Source organism: Fundulus heteroclitus, chromosome 7 (genome assembly GCF_011125445.2).
Source record: "Fundulus heteroclitus isolate FHET01 chromosome 7, MU-UCD_Fhet_4.1, whole genome shotgun sequence".
Taxonomy (NCBI): Eukaryota; Metazoa; Chordata; class Actinopteri; order Cyprinodontiformes; family Fundulidae; genus Fundulus; species Fundulus heteroclitus.
The window spans coordinates 29,959,324-29,977,771 of NC_046367.1; the positions used below are offsets into that span (position 1 = coordinate 29,959,324).

The window sequence follows — 18,448 nt, forward strand, 5'->3', positions numbered from 1 at the left end:
TGTGAAAATCTTTGACTCTTTATGAAAAACTTTAAAACAAAAAAAACAGTTTTATTGTATTTTTATCAGTCCACCGCCTAAAAAGGAATGGTTCAAATACACAAATAAGAAGGTAAAAATGTATTATTGCCAATGCAGGTGTCCAAACGTCTGCAAACTGTATGCCTAAAGGTGGTACCTACCAAATACTCATAATGATTATGATGGACGTAATTATTTTTGGCAAAAATAAACAAAGTTTAACCAAAAATGAATGAATGTAATGGAAGACGACAAGCAAGATCGTCTGGTGATCCGGCATCTGTCTAACGGGAAGCCGAGTTCATGACTTAGACTGGGAAAATATGTCTGTTACACACAGCTTTTATTTAGCTATTCCTTTATTAGAACATAAAAAAAGCCATACATTTAAAACAACTTTAGCATATTTTACATTTGCAAAATAACAAATAATAAACGTAACTCATGATAAACAAAGGCGTGGCTTACAGTGAACAAAACAAAAAGGTGTGTTTCCTAATTTACAGGTTTTCTGATAATGTGACCAGAAAAAGGAAATTAGTTTCTAGTCTTTAGGTGACCGTCTTTGTAGTCATCTGGTAAAAAAGTCTTTGATCGTCTTTTTGTTGGGGTCTTGGCCATGAGTGGCGACAGCGGGGTATCGAGCGGGCGCCGTTTCTGGCGGAGTGTCCTCCCAGTCGTTGGCAGCCTCCATTAGGACGGCCTCGTCAATGTCGTCTTCTGCAGAGAAAGACCTCTGGAACATCTCCATGATGCTCCGCTGATTCGGGTCCTGGGCAAAGACGAGGGGTAATGTTCAACATTGAATATATGAAGCCCGGATATAGAAAATCAAATCTGTTTTATAAAGGGAGCTGTGGTGGAGCGGGATTTTAAATAATTTGACCGAACAGTGCAGTTGTTGGTTATACATGTGATAAACCTACCTTTAGGTGGAAGCTTGCATTCACGGCGTTGTCTGAAAGGTTCGACTCGCACAGACCCACCTTTTCCAACACGTTCATTTTAGCCTGAATCATCGGCCTGGATCAGCACATAAATAATTAGGTAACAGCAGACACAGTAACATTTGAGCTTCTCATTACCTCACCACCCTAATGCTAATGTTTTGGCTTAGTGGTTAATACATTTCTAGAAATGAATAATACAAGAGAACATTTTCAGAATTTACATAATTATAGTGGCTTGGTTTGTTTGTTGCTTTTAGCCAATTAAGACATACCACAGATGATCATCAGCAGTTCCTTTGGCAACCAGGTAGTGAATGTTGACATTGCTAGTCTGTCCAATACGATGAACCCGGTCCTCTGCCTGAATGAGAACCTGCGGCAACAAAAAGACACAATTTTCAGTGTTCTGAAGAGCTTTTCAGCTTCGCTCGCTTGTACTGACCCACCTGTGGCTCCACTTAAGGAAAATATCAAAACAAAAAAACCCAATCAAGTCAACAACTCTGCAGGCAACAAGTGAGCTAAAATCATTATGGAGTTCCTTTGTGAGAATGAAGCGGCCTGCTGGCCGGCGGAGAGACTGACTTCAGGCCGAGACGCCCCTCATTAGCTGAACCAAAGCAAATCTGGTATATTTTGATTAATTTACTGGTGGGGAAAAAATCAATTACCAGACACTGTGGATTAGAAATGGCCACAGACTGACATCCTGTTCCGAAAAGAGGAAATTAATGCATCTCATGTAAAATATGAGTCCATTTCCCAACATATTTAGCCTTTTTTTTTCCTAGGGAGCAGGGCCAGCAAGGAATAAAACCCCCAAATTATTTGTATTTTGTTATTCTGAAAGAGAAGGAAAGTCAGTTTGGAAAGTTAGTGCAACCAGGCATTCATTAGTATTGTAAAATCCATAAATTTCAACCAGGTCAGGAAACAATACGTCTGTGTATTTACATATCTGTGTTAGTGTCCGACGTCATCACACAAAATGCTCTCAAAGCTATATATGGCTATGAGTTGGCTCAAGAGCTTCAAGCCGATCTCTAGATTATCTAAAGATTTTGGTGGGATGATTGCAAAAATAGATTCAGTGATTGGCAGTAAAAATGTGACCATCACAGTTTCCCTGTGAAAAAAACATAAAAATAGCTCCTAGAAACATTAAACTATCACACTGTTTAGGTCGTTTAAGCTTTTTGTCACAAGCTTTTATCCCTTTGTGTAATTTTTGCTAACTTGTGTCCCTCACAATTACATTTAATACTCAACACCTAAAAAAATACTTGGTCTCAGACCGTTCAGGCAAACCTAAAAACACCCCAACAACACCAGCCTCTCTGCTTTGGTAGACTGCCAATATATTCTACTTCATCTCCCAATACTGCCATATCTCTACTCCCTTGTTTATGAGGGATCTTAAGATTCCCTTAAGGCTTTTGGACAAATAAATAAATACAATTACCAAATACTAAACTGATTGTTTACAGATTCAAAGAATCAAGAAGCTTTCTTGTCATTATGTGTTACCATGATGGCATTTTTGATGAGGCAGACTCCGGCTCAGAACGCACATAAACACACGCAGACACAACGAGACATAATCTTTATAATTCCTTTTTTTTTTTTTTTTTTTTTTTTAATAAACAAGTTGATATAACTGCCCAACAACAAAACTCCCTGGGGGTTTAAATGTGCATATCGTCCTTAGCAGATAATAAACTCATTTCCAAGTCAAAAAGTCAGATAGCAGTCTATAATACTGTGCAATAAACTTAGTTGGTGAGAGACAGTATAAATGGTTTTCATCAGATCATAGACCTGTGTAACCAGTAGTGTGTTTGTAACATGTAACAAATTAATTAGGCCGATGGTTTGTTGGTTGTCAGCAGGTAGCCCTCACAGATTTGAGAAATAAACTGTTTTTAAGTCAGTTAGTTTTTGATGTTCCTGAATCGTTTCCCTGATGGAGGTGGGACAGAAAGTGCATTGCTCGGGTGGGTGGGATCTATGCAGGATAGACTTTGCGGCATAGAGAGCTGTATTCAAGCTAATTGATGGAAAGTCGAGTGCAAAGAAAAGTGTGCCAGCTTCACAAACAGGAAAAACCAGAGTAAGTCACCACCGTACCAGAGGCTTACTCCGGCCAGTCTCACCACCTCCAGAAAACATGCGGGGGATGAGGTCTGGGCTACTAGTAAATGCTGAAGAAAAACTAGCCGAATGCTAAGCTAATAAATCGCTAAGCTAAAAATAAATAAATAAATCAATAGGACTGCAAAACTCATTTAAAGTCCAACTCGCTACAGAGGCGTACGAGACAGATCCGCTTTTATACCCAACAGCGGCAGAGCTGCTGACATCAGTTTGTCCAGGTGACATCACAAAAACCTTTGGACCAATAGGAACACTGATTTGAAATTCAATGCAAGACACTCGTTGAACCTAAGGAGGGCGCCACACTGACGGTTTTAGACACAAAAACAGGATTTCGACAAATATGTTAAGATATACAGACCAGGATATACAGACGGCACTATAAGACAACTATGTTAAAAGTTTAGAAGCAAAAAATGAATAAAATAAAAGTTGATTTGGGAGTGAAAACAGTGCTTATAAGTGAAGAGCTTAAATTAGATTTTTTTTTTCTGATTTAGCTAAAGAAATCATTTCACCAAAAAGAGTAAAAATGTGGATAGATTTTCAGTGATTTCACATCTTCCAGGACTTTTTCTGGGTAATTTAAGCAGACATTGGATGTAGGTAAGATGCAGCACTTTTCTGCGAGGTAAATCTTGCAACCAGAGTGTCTTTGATTCAAGCTTATGACTTAAAAAAAAATACAAAATAACTTTTACGTACATGAGTTGATAGCCACATAAAAGCATTTACCATGTAAAACTTGGTAAGGGAACAAACATAACAGCAGGTCAGAAAACTTGGCTTATTCTCCAAAGGTGATGGATACGAGGACAAACGGTGCCTTAACTTTTCCCTATGGACGTATCGATCTTTTCTTTTAAATTAAATATTTAATCAGTCATCTTTCTCTTCTGATTCTGTCTGGGGAAAAAAAAAAACTAATCCAGTAAGAAGGGCTGTTTGCTGGATGTTTCTCCTGCTGTTTTGAGTGTTTTTGAAAAATGGACATCATCGATCTGCCTTTTTCTCAATTTCCTACCCGGCAGCTCAAATCCACCGTTTCCCATTAATTTAGTACATAATAATGGCCAAGTATTGATCTTTTAGGGAGCATTTATATATTTTATAGCCACAAGGCAATAGAGCTCTGGAAAATATGTCACACATAGTGATACCGAGAAAGTAACAGCAGAGATTTCAGCACTCATGTCAGAGAGCTTAAAGCCAAAAGGAAGTCAAACCGAATTAAAGATCGACTGATACAGATTTTTATTATTTTTTTAAAGCTGATACCGATTTTTACAGTAAGGTATAACTGCAGTGGTGTGTTGGCGTTCCTACTGCACGTCATTACCGGATGTGACGTAGAAACACGGACGTGACATCATTTTTTCCCCATTATTTTTTTTTATTTTTGATATTTAATTAAACAAAGCATACATTACAAAATCTTGCAGAGGTACACAAAAACTGGAAAACTTCTTCAACTTTGCTTAGATGCCTGCAGCATAATGTCCAATCCCCTATTTGCACAGATCTTGTTTTATCTACGGATTACTACATGTAATCAATACGCTGCGCTGCAGCGGCGTGACAGAAGCAGAGCTGTCAACTCTGCGTCTGGGCTTGCTTTTTTTCTAAAGTCGCGGGTTTCGTGAGTTGCGTTTTTTTTAGCTAGAGTCTCTAAAAGTAGAATGGGAGGCAGATCCTTTAGCTATCAGGCTCCTCTCCTGTGGAACCAACTCCCAGTTTTGGTCCGTGAGGCAGACACCCTGTCTACTTTTAAGACTAGGCTTAAAACTTTCCTTTTTGACAAAGCTTATAGTTAGAGTGGCTCATGTTACCCTGAGCTATCTCTATAGTTGTGCTGTGATAGGCCTAGGCTGCTGGAGGACATCAGGGTCTATTTCTCTCATTCTACTGATTTCTACTGTCTCCAGTTTTGAATTGCTTTGCATTGAAATGACTGTTGTCTCTCTTGTTGTGTCTCTGCTCTGTCTTCTCTAACCCCCAGTCGGTCGAGGCAGATGACCGTTCATACTGAGCCCGGTTCTGCTGGAGGTTTTTCCTTCCCGTTAAAGGGGAGTTTTTCTTTCCACTATCGCTTTATGCTTGCTCAGTATGAGGGATTGCTGCAAAGCCATGGACAATGCAGATGACTCTCCCTGTGGCTCTACGCTTCTCCAGGAGTGAATGCTGCTTGTCGGGACTTTGAAGCAATCAAATTTTTGACCAATCTGTATAATCTGATTGAATTTGACTTTGTAAAGTGCCTCGAGATGACATGTTTCATGAATTGGTGCTATATAAATAAAATTGAATTGAATTGAAATTAAATTTTTGAACGCGTAGTCGCATATTTGTGTTGTTTTTCCAATAGAACCCCTTATCCTGACAGGATCTATCGCACTGTGCAACAAGAGTCCTCGCGCTGACAGTGCGAGCCGGTTAATATCTGTCCAGTAAAGTATAACTGCAGCAGTGTGTGGGTGCTCCTACTGTGTGGGCGCTCCCACAGGGGCGTGCTTTCTGCTGGCTGGGCCTGCAGTTATATCCTTCTCGTCTATTCTGACATCCGAATTTTTGGGGCCCAATTCTTGAAGCCGATATTGCTTTTTCTTCCTCCATTTACATGATAAAAATGACACAATGATAAATGTTACACAAGTCTCAAAACCTACGTTTAAACCAGCTGATATAAATGATCAGCTTCAGACCGCAGTTTGAAAGGTACACCGAAAAAAAAGCCGTGTCACGACTCTTACGGCATCGCTTTGCTCGCACTTCATGAACGTGTCACAGCGAGGAAAGAGGAGGAGGAAACACTGACCACCTCTGCAGCATATGGACGTTATTTCATATAAGTAAGATGCTGTACGTGTAGTGATTGGTAATTGTTTTCATGTGCATATATGATTCACCATTTTAGATAATGGATCAGTGTCGGCAGATGTATCGGCCAATGCCGAAACAGGGAAAAAAAAAAAAAAACAAGCATGTATCGACTCAAAATATCGGTCGAACCAAATACTTGCAACCAGAATCCCGGTGGGTTCTTACAAACATCCGGCTGCGGTGTCTTACCCCTGGGTTCCAGAAAAGCTCAGCAAAGATCACCAGGTCTGCAGCGTGCAGGGTGAGACCCATGTTAGCGGCCGTGATGGACAGCACAGCCACACAGGACTTGGCGCAATGCTGAAACTTTTCACACAGCTGCTGGCGCTCGGCAGACGGCGTCCCCCCGTCGATGCGAATGATGCTGACGTTCTGTTGGAAGGTCAAAAGCTCTTTCAGTTTTAAGTTGTGGATCAAGGAAAAGAAATACAAGTCACCCAATATTAACATGAAACCATAAGAAGCAACACAGGGCCTTGCAGATGTATTTATACCCCCTAAAACCGTTTCACATTTTTTTCTACATTACTGCGATGAACCTTTTTTGTATTTAATTGGGATTTTATATGATCGACCAACACAACTTGACCTACGGTTAAAAAGTGGAAGGAACATTATAATTGATTTGTAAAGCATTTTAAAATCCTGTATGTATTTAATCTCAGGAGGAATCCATGTGTTCTGAAAATGTTGCAGCAAACACGTGAGAGAAGGCGCCTGGCTAGTTGAGATCTAAACCTTTTGACCTACCTACCTATAAGCAATATGTTGCAGAAAACACAACGTGTTCAACCTCAACCACACCATCCACACTGGAAAACGTGGCAGCGGCAGCATCTTGCTTTCTTTCTTTCACCAGAGACAAGGAAGCTGGTTAGAGCTGATGGCGCTAAATAAAGGGCAATCATTGAGACTGGAGCGGACATTCACCTTCCTGCAGGACAACGACCCTAAACTTACAGCCAGAGCTACAATTATATGGTTTAGATCAAAGCTGTGGCAGGGCAATAAATCCATTTAATCAATTAATTCAAATTCACAAGTTTTTGAGATTTCATTTTTGGAAGAAAAAAAAATAAAAAAATCAAGATTTTATTTTCCCAATGCACTCAATGGGCTTCCATGAAGAAGACAGCATTCAAGGCTGAATATATGTTTAGGAAAATATATTGTCAAGATATTGTAAAGAGGAAACTTTTTTTTTACTATTATACGAGGCACTTTAATTTAATAATTTACTTAGTTTCTGTTTTACGTTAGGTTGAAGTTACACAGTAAGGTGAAGCTTGTTCTTAGCTAATACCACCAGCAGCAAACATTTTGTTATATTTCCATTGTTTTAAACGGCACGGCCGCCATCTTGATTTACGAGCACGTTTCCAGCTTGTATTTAGCTGCACTTTGAATTCAGGTTTTATTTTTAAGCCATATCGCCCAGCCCTAATCAAGGTATATTCATATTCTACAATGGCCTAGTCAAATCCCAGCAAGGCTTAAAAAAACTGATGTTGCCAGATGCTCTGCATCCACCTGACAGAGCTTAATTTATTACGCAAAACGTATTTTATTCCGTGTCTAGATGAAAGCAGGTGGAGAGAAAAAGTTTTAACGCAGGGGAGCTGAATCAAAACTTTTCCGATTTTTTTTTTATTTTTTTTTTACTGTTTAGAAACTATGCGTTCTTTTGCTTCCATTCACAACTAAGCACTACCTTGTGTTGGTATATCACATAAAATCCTAGTAAAACAAACCAAAGGTTGTGATTGTAACATGACAAGATGTACACAACATAAATATTTAAGGGATGTGAATACTTTTTAAAAGGCGCAGTGACTTACCTTTTTAAGCAGCTCGGTGGTGATGTGGTCCAGGACTAATTTATGATGGGCAAACACAAGAAACTTCTCCCTCCCACACTCCAGCATGTCCGTTATATATTCCCTGACCAGGACACAGCGACACGCGGAGCCGTTTAACACAGACGCGCAGGAACATCTGCGTACAAAGTCTTAAAGCCCATATCTCTGATCCGCTTTGATCACAGTGTTCTGACAAATGATCCCGTTTCATTCTTACGTTTTTATCTCCATACCCATCTAAACGTGCTCTGATCGGACTCCCTGATCTCCAACATTAGGGGCGACTGTACTCACATAATGGCCTGCAGCTTGGCTTCGGCTGTGTGGTTGTAAAAGACGAGCAGGGCCTCCTTCTCCTCCCTTTTCTGGAGAGAAAAAGACAAGATGAGGAAGAGCAAAAGATGAGAAGTGACAGGATTCTGTTTGATGATTTGATAGGGCGGCCATTACCGTGATGAGCACTGTGATTATGCACAATCATGCTCAGCAACTCGCCCCCATTAGAGGGAAATAGGGCTCGACTGGAGCCATGCCCGTCGTTTAAAGGCACTTCTGTGTTTGAAGCTCGAACCGACTCCCCCGTGTTCAGAGAGCAAAACTCAAGCATCGGTTTTCTTTTGCCAGAGGAAGATACTGAGCTTCTTGCTTTTGGTTACAGGGATTTTGTTTGTAACACTGTCACTACGACATTGTGTCGTACTCGCGAGTCGCAGAGATCTGGAAATGCTTGAGAACAGTGAAATGATCTCGGTTTGCAGTTTTGATGTTGTTCGGCTGTATGTTATAGGATCAGTACGGCTTAACGGGGGCAGCATGTTATTTTAGGTCTGACGTTAACCATCTGAGGAGATCTTCACAAAAAGATCATCTTATCAGAAACACTTCCTTTTACAGATAACACCGTACTGCATTGCTAAATTGAATTTATTAGAAAATAGCTGATTAGTGACACAAGCTTACACACAATGTCACACAAACGTATTCACATTTTGTGAACTTTTGCGCATTTTGTCACGTTCCAACCACAAACTTTAACACATTTTTCTGGGTATTTAAGTGGCAGACCAAAAAACAGTGGATTATGTTTGTGTTAATGAAGGGAACAAATGCCTGGCTTTCCCCATTTTTAAACGGATACAAATCTCTAAAGAGTGCTTCAAATTAGGGCTGGGCCATATATCGAGATTTAAAAAATATCGATATATGGCATATGAGATTATATCGTTTATGTCGAGATGGTCAATGTGGCGTTAGAATTATAGTTTTATGTATTCCAGTAAGTTATTTCTCTGCCCTTTATAATATTTATCGACAGCTGTTTGTTTAAAAATGTCCCTGTGAGACATTTGGGACAAACCTTTGATTCAGAGATGCCTTTTTATAATTACTTTATGAAAAGAAAAACATTTTGAGATAAAGATCGTATATCGGCATTCAGCCTAAAATATCAAGATATCCCTTTTTGGCCAATATCGCCATCCTTAGTCCGACTATGTATTCAGCCTCACGAGTCGATACTATGTGTGATGGTGTGTTCAGGGTGCTGTGCAGTGAAGGTTTTTGCCACACAAAGAAGCTCCACCAGGAGAACTTGCTTCAACATTACCACAAATTAAAAGCCTTTCAGTTCACAATGATGCACGGCTTTGTGTTTGTGTTCGTCACGAAATCCCAGTAGGTCTGTGGTTGTGACGTGAAAAGATGCGCGCAGGTTCAAGGGTAATTAATATTATTCTAAGTCATTGCAGATACCAGTTCCTTATTCATCCAATAATCTGGTGCTCTTTATTTATTTTAACTTGTTAACTTGTTCTACGATCATCTGCTGACTGTAACGACACAGGTCTCATCTCGATGCTCAAAAAACGTGGATTTGTTTTACCCTGATCTGTAAATGCACCACGGCTGTGTGGTCAAATTCCAGAAGCAAAACAACGTCATTAACGAGGAAGTTTTTACAAAGTGAAGAAAACTCAAAGTTTGCCTACTTTGAATAATGAATAAAGGAATAAACCGTGCAAAAGTGCAGTAAATCAGAGATTTTCCCTCACAACTGCAAATAAATACAGAAGGAAACCAACTTGAGATGGGGTTCACATTTAGGAAAATAGAACGTTTGAAAATATTAGGAAACTATGACCTTTTTTCCTGTCTTATGTGCACAAACAGCTCTGATAACGCAGACAGACAGAGAGAGAGAAAGCTCAGGAACTTGCTGCTGTTGAGGAAAAGCAAACAGGCCTTCATACTGTAAGGAACTGTATAGTATATTTTAACAGTTAAATTTCTAATATAACTAGAAATGTAAAAAAAAATATGTTTCAAATTCTAATATTTTTAGAGACAAATCAGAATTGGTATCACCGTTATTTTTAAACGACTTGATGTTCACACATTGGATGAACCTCTTTATGATCTTTGAGTCTGCCTGTTCAGATTGGTTCAATAAATCTTATATTTTACAATGGCAGGCTATGCAACAAAAAAAGGCAAGATTTCAAGAAATATAGAAGCTGTTGGAAGCAAATGAAAACCAATTTTTGACCAAAAAAACCCCCCATAATAATCAGTCAAGTTTTAAATATTTCTCAACACTGCAGGGCAATCTGGGAATTTAAAGGCACCGCTCATGACTTACGCTGTGATGATCTATGGACAGTCGCTTGGCTGCTGCTGAGAGAGCAGCTCTCATGCGCGTACTGATCCCGTCGATGGTCACTGTGACCACCTTGCGCTGCTTGGACGGAAGCTGGGAAAGGACGTCGGACTTGAGGCGCCGCAGCATCAGGCACTCCTCCAACAGCAGCTTTAGCTCTCCGAGTTTAGAGGAGCCCGAGTAGTCCCAGCCCCAGGTTTTCTGCAGGTGACCGAAGCAGAGAAGACCAGTGAACAAACGGCATGATGGGAAAGATTAACGGACTGAGAAGAGATACAGACAACATTACGGGGGAAAATGAGATTTTATCCATAAAGACTTGATAAGTAAAAATCACATCAGTGTTTATGGCCATGGTTATGATCCTTTTTCATCTCGCTTGATCCTAATAAATTAAACATTATTTGTCAAGGTTTTAAGCTAGGATGTAAAATAAAAATAATTAAATCTGACAAAGGCATGTGAATAAAATACCAATAAATTGAATTTCATCTGAAATATCAGACAGTTAAAGTCTTTAAATGTTCTATGACTTTAAAATGACAAGAAAAAATAAAACTCGGGGCCTTCAGGCGTTGAGTCAGGAAACTGAAGTTACCTCTCGGGCGTCACAGTAGCGCAGCCCAAACTCATGGAAGCGAGGGAAAAGTGCAGGTCTGACGGCCAGGATCTGGGTGTAGAGCTCGGAGGGTCTGGACATGGCAGGCGTCCCTGTGAGAAGAATCACCCGCTTCGCTGCCTGCGCATAAGAAAAAAAAAAAAAGAAAAGCAGCTCAGATCAACCCTACCGCTAAACAGAGCAGCTTTGCTGGCTGTAACTACGGCCGGATGCCGTTTGGACTATAGCTGCTTCAGCTTTGCACATAAAAAACAATTTAACCAATTCTGTGCAAAACAACTCAAACTCAGGAAGAGTGGAGAGGAAACTCACGATGGAGAGAAAACACCCATGTTCAGGCCTTGCCACAGGTTCTCAGTTGGATTTAGGTCTAGACTTAGATTAGGCCCTTCTAAGACACGGATATGCTTTGATCTAAAGCGCTGGCTGAATGTTTAGAGTCTTACTGAGAAGTGAACTCATGCAGCCTCTAAAAAGGTTTTCCTCCAGGAATGCATTCTCCTCCATCCATCCTCCTTCATCTCACTGAAGTAAAGTACCATGATCCTCCCACCGTCACATTTCCACTATGGAGACACTGCACTGCAAAAATGGATCTAAAAATAAGTAAAATGTTCTTAAAATTTGTGTTTTTGTCCTAGATTTGAGCAGGTAAATAATATCATCTGCCAATGGAATGAGTATTTTGACCCCTGAAATAAGATAATTAGACATCCTGCACTTGAAATAAGATGATGGAGAGGAGTTGTTTCTATTTTAAGTGCAAAAGTCTTATTCCATTGGCAGATCATCTTATTTACCTGCTCGAATCAAGGACAGATACACTAATTTTTAGGAAATTTACTTATTTTTAGTGTCGTTTTTGCAGTGTGTGGTTCAAGCCGATGTGCAGGGGGATCAGCTTCAATAGTTTGGCCAACTTAACCCATTCAGGTTAGGTTGAAATCATTATATGTCCAGTTATGCTAGCAACTAAACTCACAACTCCTGAACATCTGCTTTGTGTCTAGAAGGAAAGAGTTGGGTAAAAATGACTCCATCTGTTGTAAAAAAAAAACAACAAAAAAACCAAACAGTGGATCGTTTCTTTATTACTACCTTCAGCAGAGGTAAGGCTGCTTTGCAACGAGCAGTCTTCATGTTCTTCATAAAGTGAGACTCGTCCTGTGGAGAACGGCACAGGTTCGAACAGAAACCAATCATCAGGATTTCCAGAACATGAACGTGAAGCGTTTTGTACTGGAGGCCGTTCGCTAGCCGCTCACCATAATGAGGACATGGAAGGGGTTTCCTGAGTGCTGTTTGTCCATTCTGCTCAACAGGTCGTAGCTGACGATGTTGACCAAACCCGACCGGATGTTGTCTTTGGCCTTCACCGCCACGTTGATGCTGGCGGGATCCAGGGAGGGGAGCCAGCGTCGGAAGGCCTACAGGAACCAATCATTAGGGAAACGCATCGGAGGAACCAATTATTAGTCTTCTGTTACCCCCCCATCACTGGGAATGCACTGTTCAGCGCAGGGTTACCACTTTAGAAAACGCAACACTGTTCCAGACAACAGCATACTGGGCATTTTGGAGCTGAAATTATTTACCAAACAGGGTTTCATTTTCCGTATGCTCAACGATTCATGAAAATAAAAAGCTTGAATCTGGCTTTCAACTCTTCAGAGAGGGAAAAGGTTATGTCACATTTTATATATTTTTTTGTTGTTATTGTTGTTTCTGAAATAGCTTAAATCTTATATTTAGTCCAATCTGGGCTGGAATCTCCTACAGTAAATAAAGATCCTTCAAACAATAGCTTGTAATCTGTGATAAAAAAAACAGGACTTTCAATGCTGTGTTTGGAAATTAATCCGAACACGGATTCAGATTCACAGGTCAGGTTTGAAACCCTGAACTTAGAGGGAGTAGAGTTTGCATTTATCTTTGGATTCTTTGACAGAAAATCTTAGCCAAGGAGGCAAATCAAAGCCATGAAAAAGTAATTTATTATTCAGCAATTCACATTTTTATCTTTTGGATAAGACAAGAAATGAAGGTCTCAAACCTGGTACCTCTGCCTCTTGCACAGGTATAGATAGATAATGGGTGGATGGACAGTCTTTTTAAGCCACAGTAAGCCCTGTTAATTATTATTCATCACTTTGTGTCCTACAAGCGAAATGCTGTTAGAAATCTCCAGCAATTCAGACTCCCTGTTAGAACAACGAACACTTAAGTCTCCACTGTCTATGTTTTTGACAAATCACTCGCCATTTACTTGTCAGTAACCCAGACTGACTGTCCAGACAAGAGTGTCGCTTTGAAAGTTTCCTTACTTTATGATCTCTTGAAAAGGGGGGGGGGGGGGCTTGAATGGTGTTGAAGGATATTTATTTACATTTTTTTGTTTACTAATTCTGGAGAGGAAAGTAAATATATATATTTTAAAAACTGGTTTCCACTTAATTTATCCCATTTTATAATTAGTTTATATTTTGAAAGCTGAATTTTGATCCAAACTTCCATATTAATTTGGAAAATTGTGTTTACTACACAGGAAACATTCATCCCAAAGGCATTTCATGGGTCCAGGCAAGACTCCCATTTCAGTTTCGATCCAGACTGATATTTACAATTTGGGGACTTTTGCAGAAAAATAATCGTGTGTATCATTAACAAACAATATAAAATGAAAAGGAAGACATTTGTGGTCTTTGAATTATTTTTCGAGAGTGCAGTATAAACCCATGACCAAAGTAACTTCCTGTAAATATACAGTGAATGTTTGTAATGTAATTTACAAAAAATAATTAAACAACTGAAAACTTGGAGAAGTAGGAAATTTTAAAATTGAGCTCCTCTAGGAATGAGCAAACAAAGCACGTCTAAGGTCGCCCGTTATATTTTTGGCCACAAAAACACACAAGCTAGTCAAAACAAAACCCCAATTAATTGAGCAAAATCTAATAAGACATTTAGCTCATCAGGGCCCACCATTTATTTTTTTTTATTAAGGTAAGTTAAACAGCAAGAGGTTCTGAAGTAGCTGTTCACGCTCTAACTTAGCATTCAGTAACGCAAACAAGGCGTAGCCGGGTTGCGTTTCTTTGGCCATCATTAAATGAAAACAAACATGAGCTGACCTAAGCAGTTCACTTTAGGTTCGTACCTCAGCCCAGGTGAATCGAACAGATGAAGGTGCCACCACTAACAAAGGCCACTCGCTCCTGTAGTAGGCCGCTATGCAGATGGCCTGCACCGTCTTTCCCAAACCCATGTCGTCAGCTAGGAGCAGGCGGCCTTGCCTAGACACCGCAAAGCTGCAGGCATGTGAAAAACATTCAAAATTACAGCCGACACTCAGCAAATATCCCTAATTTACAGACTTTATATGCAAGAACTGGTCAACAAAATCTCATAACCTCCACGAAACAGCAAAGTTTTAGAAACGACTCAAGGTGTTAGGAGGTATCGACTTTATGGGCACGTTACGCTGACAGAGCATTAGCTGCTGGCCAGAGACACCTACTCGACCCCCTCCTTCTGGAAGGGCATGAGGCTGGAGGTGAGGGTGGGGTCGATGCTCGAGAGGTCCGCCGGAGGGACGTCTAAAGACTTGGCTTCGCTCCCGTCAAACCTGGCAGCGAACGCCTGGATTACTGCCCTGGGAAGAGGCTCCACCTCCACTCCCGCTATCCCACTGAGCAGATCCACTGGGCAGGAAACACAACGTGGTCAGACAAGATGGTGAACGCAACAGAGACAGAAGGGAGAGCGACGAGAAAACGGTGCGACACTCACTCAGTCTCTTGTAATCCTCGAGCGAAAAGCTCCACTTTCGCGTGGCCGTGTCTGCAACGAAGGCAAATCGTGAGGGAAACTTGTGGAACGCCAGAAAAACCATTAGGAAAGCACACATTTAATGAAAAGGGGGCTTTTGTACCATAACATTTAGTTGGCATCTGCTTAAACGCTGCGATGACATCAGCATGGTAAAGGATGTCCACCTCAAACTTTGTCCGAGACACCAGGACGCACTGCCCTTGCAGTGTGGCGCCGGGTTTCTGCCAGCCGTTGCAGAGCTTCAGCAGCGCCGCTAGTGACGCGCCGTCACTGGGGCGGCTCGGCGCTGCCGCAGAGTCCAAAGCTCCCGTTCCCTCCAGAGGTCTCAGAGACACAGAGGGAAGGCCAGCTACCTGCTCCACTGCAACAGGAGGTCACAATTCAAACAAAAAAAAAGCACAAATTATTCTTTAAACTTACTTTTTTTTTTTAAACTGACATGTTCTTAGGATTAGTTCCCATACTCAGCTGTGTGTAGTCATCCAGGCTGAAGTTCCATGTTTTTATGGCAGGATCTAAGTTAAAGAAAAATATTTAGTTATGCCAAAGAAAGTCTAAACTTGGACTACCTGTTTAAATCTAACACAAAAATATACAGACCAACAAAAACAGAAATAACAAAAACAAATTTTTTGTATCTGAAAGATTTACTTATTTTCTTCATCAGGTTGGCACAGAACAAAGCGCTCATCCTTAAAGTTTCCTTAAAATAATTACATTTTAGCTATTTTAGCTGCTACAATCCCTCCTTTCTCTAAGGTAGTCTTTACGTCGATTGGATTTTGTGATGGATATTGATCATTAAATAAAAGGAATAAAGACAAACTGGGTGTCCAGTTTCTACAAATGAGTTCCATCTTTTCCCCAAGACTCAAATTTCCACTGTTCTTATCTTTGAACTTTAAATACGAACGTTCACCATGAAAAGCACCTATTTAGAGATGAAACTTTATACACAGAAGATGGGATGGATCAACACTGATGAATATACTATCATTTGACAAATGTATTGATGGATGGATAGATGAACGGGTGGATAAAAGAACAAATGGAAGGTTGGATAAACAAATGAATGGATGCAATTTTTATATGGACTAAAATCTTGAGCAAAAATGTATTTATCTAGACCTGGAGAATACCTTAATAAAATTCCAGACTCTTTATATTGCATACTATCCATCCACCCATTTTCTAACACTTCTATCCCTATTGGGGTTGCGAGGGGTGCTGGTGCCCATCTCCAGTGTTCAATAGGCGAGAGGCGGGGTACACTCTGGACAGGTGGCCAGTCTGTCGCAGGGCAACACAGAGAGACAAACAGGACAAACAACCATTCACACACACCTAAGGAGAACTTAGAGAGGCCAATTAACCTAACAGTCATGTTTTTGGACTGTGGGAGGAAGTCAGAGTACCCGGAGAGAACCCACGCATGCACAGGGAGAACATGCAAACTCTATGCAGAAAGACCCAGGGTGAGGATTAGACTTGAACCAAGGACCTGCCCACTAGGGCTGGACGATAGAGGAAAAAAATCTTATCATATTGATAAAATTTAAATCATATTGATCGAAAATTTAAATCATATTGATCGATCGATAATTATCAACAAATTCAAAACATGTATTTTAAGTGCAGCCCTGGCCATTTCATGCTCTTGCTAAGCGACCTATTTGTAAATACAGGACACACTAACACTGAATTAAAACGTAACCCATTTATTCAACCAACTTTTTACCAAAACTGCAAGTTTAAAAAAAAAAAAAAACATGAGCTCTCTGAACTTTTTGAAGGGGGCGGAGCTTGGTTCCTGGGTCTGTGTTTGTGATTGGTTGGGAGAATGTAAGGACTGTAATACTAATAGACTGGAATGCAAAAAGTAGGAAAGCTGTTTTTCTATTGACATTTTTTATTGACCTTTTATTTTTCCTATCTATCGATATATATTGTTATTGAATTAATGTCCAGCCCTACTACCCACTGCGTCACTGTGCAGTAGGATTACATACTAACCCTGGCTATATGCAGGAAATCCATTTTTCATGGTCTCTTTCAAAGGTGATAACTATGCGGGTGGCTGTCAGATACTCACCATAATTCTTTGAAGGGATGGACTTAAAAACAGCAATAAGCTCTGCGTGGTAGCCCACTTCCACCTTGAAACGACCCTCTGCGTGAGGCACACATTTCCCTCTCACAGAGACGGCAGCCTTTTTCGCAGGTACGGCAGCCGACGAGGTGGAGCTGGAAGGAGGCTGCGCTGCAGACACCTGTCCGGGTTGAGCGGCTGGCTTGTAGAAGGAGCCGGCTGCACTGCCAGATGTGCCAGATGTGCCCTGCACCGGCTTCAGACCAACGCTTCCTCCACCGGACGACCCAAGGCTGTTCGAGGGCTGATTCGTCCGAGGAGGAGCACCGCTGACCTAAATATGTCACTCGTCAATTAAAGAAGAAGAAGAAGAAGAAGAAGAAACAAAAGCTTGACCTTTAAGCAAATACTCACCTGTCTGTGCGAGTTATTCAGAGTGTTCCGGTTGATTTGATGGGTTGGTTGGTGGATCAGGTTACTGCTGAGCTGGGTGTCTTTTTTGAAGGGTGGTGCTGAGAAAGAAGGGTTTCTGTGGGTTTCGCCCTGTTTGGACAGATCCGCCTGGACAGAGGCAACATTTAAGCCGGCCGAAGTCTGCTGTCCGAGTCTTTGGGCTCTTCGCTCCAGCGCCTTCCGTCTGTTCTCCTCGATCTTCCGCTGCTGCTCTGCAGTCAGCTGGGTGGACATGGCGAAGGACTTCCACCGACACTAGCTGACACAGGTCTGAGCTCACCTCGACACGCAGTTAGCTGGGGCGATCCATGGAGGAAACACCGGGCCAAGCCTGTAGCTTGACGGCGGCTGGTAAACAAACAGTCGCCCAACGAGGCTAAACTCTCCTTAGCAGTCAAACTTCACAGCGAAACGTGTCGGATGTTGTTCAGTTTTCAGTTTACCGGCTTCTCTGGTCAACAGCGCGGCATGACTAGTGAGTTTGCACTTTATAAACAACCTGAACCCCTTGTCAGTGGCTGCTAATTTCTTTCTTTTTTTAGCTGGTTCAGGATCTGCCGCGCAGGAAGTGACGCGTGAGAACGAGCTGATCACGTGTGAAGGTCGGTTGCTAGGGGTGACGGGAGGTGGAGTTGCTTTCGGAGCTCGCGCGCTTCTGGCTCGGCTCAGGTTCCCAATGATTATTTAGGACCTATCGCTGGAGAGAGACGTGTATTTTAAAATTATTTGTAAATTATTCTTTGTTGTTGTTGTTGGTAGGCAATTTTTAATATTCCCTGTTTTCATAAATACTTATTTTTCAGTAAAAAAATATGGGTTATTATTTAAAGTTTTTAAATCAAACTTCAAAACGAACTTGTTTTTAATTTTCCTTACATTTTTTCCCCTCACGTTTGACCAACATGTTTGGATTTTAAATCCAGCGTCCATATTCCC

General features: G+C 41.0%; 1 protein-coding gene across 1 annotated transcript; it reads right to left on the reverse strand.

The window, feature by feature from the left end:
- Positions 1–345: 345 nt before the first annotated feature.
- Positions 346–18,123, reverse strand: smarcal1 (SWI/SNF related, matrix associated, actin dependent regulator of chromatin, subfamily a-like 1). Its single transcript, XM_012878366.3, has 17 exons — positions 17,474–18,123; positions 17,063–17,393; positions 15,435–15,485; positions 15,071–15,331; positions 14,929–14,979; positions 14,657–14,840; positions 14,297–14,447; positions 12,405–12,566; positions 12,238–12,303; positions 11,119–11,259; positions 10,503–10,721; positions 8,159–8,229; positions 7,844–7,946; positions 6,195–6,377; positions 1,244–1,344; positions 948–1,044; positions 346–793 (listed from the first exon to the last, which is right to left on the reverse strand). Exons 1-17 carry the CDS (start codon positions 17,744–17,746, stop codon positions 593–595), a joined length of 2,646 nt encoding a protein of 881 aa, XP_012733820.2. The 5' UTR covers positions 17,747–18,123; the 3' UTR covers positions 346–592.
- Positions 18,124–18,448: the final 325 nt, after the last annotated feature.

Coding starts and splice junctions, on each gene's coding strand:
- smarcal1 (XM_012878366.3), bottom strand. CDS start 17,746: ATGTCCACCCAGCTGACTGCAGAGCAGCAGCGGAAGATCGAGGAGAAC. Junction 12,304..12,404: donor CCTTCCATGTCCTCATTATG/GTGAGCGGCTAG, acceptor CGTTCTCCACAG/GACGAGTCTCACTTTATGAA. Junction 7,947..8,158: donor GCCAAGCTGCAGGCCATTAT/GTGAGTACAGTC, acceptor TGTCCTGGTCAG/GGAATATATAACGGACATGC.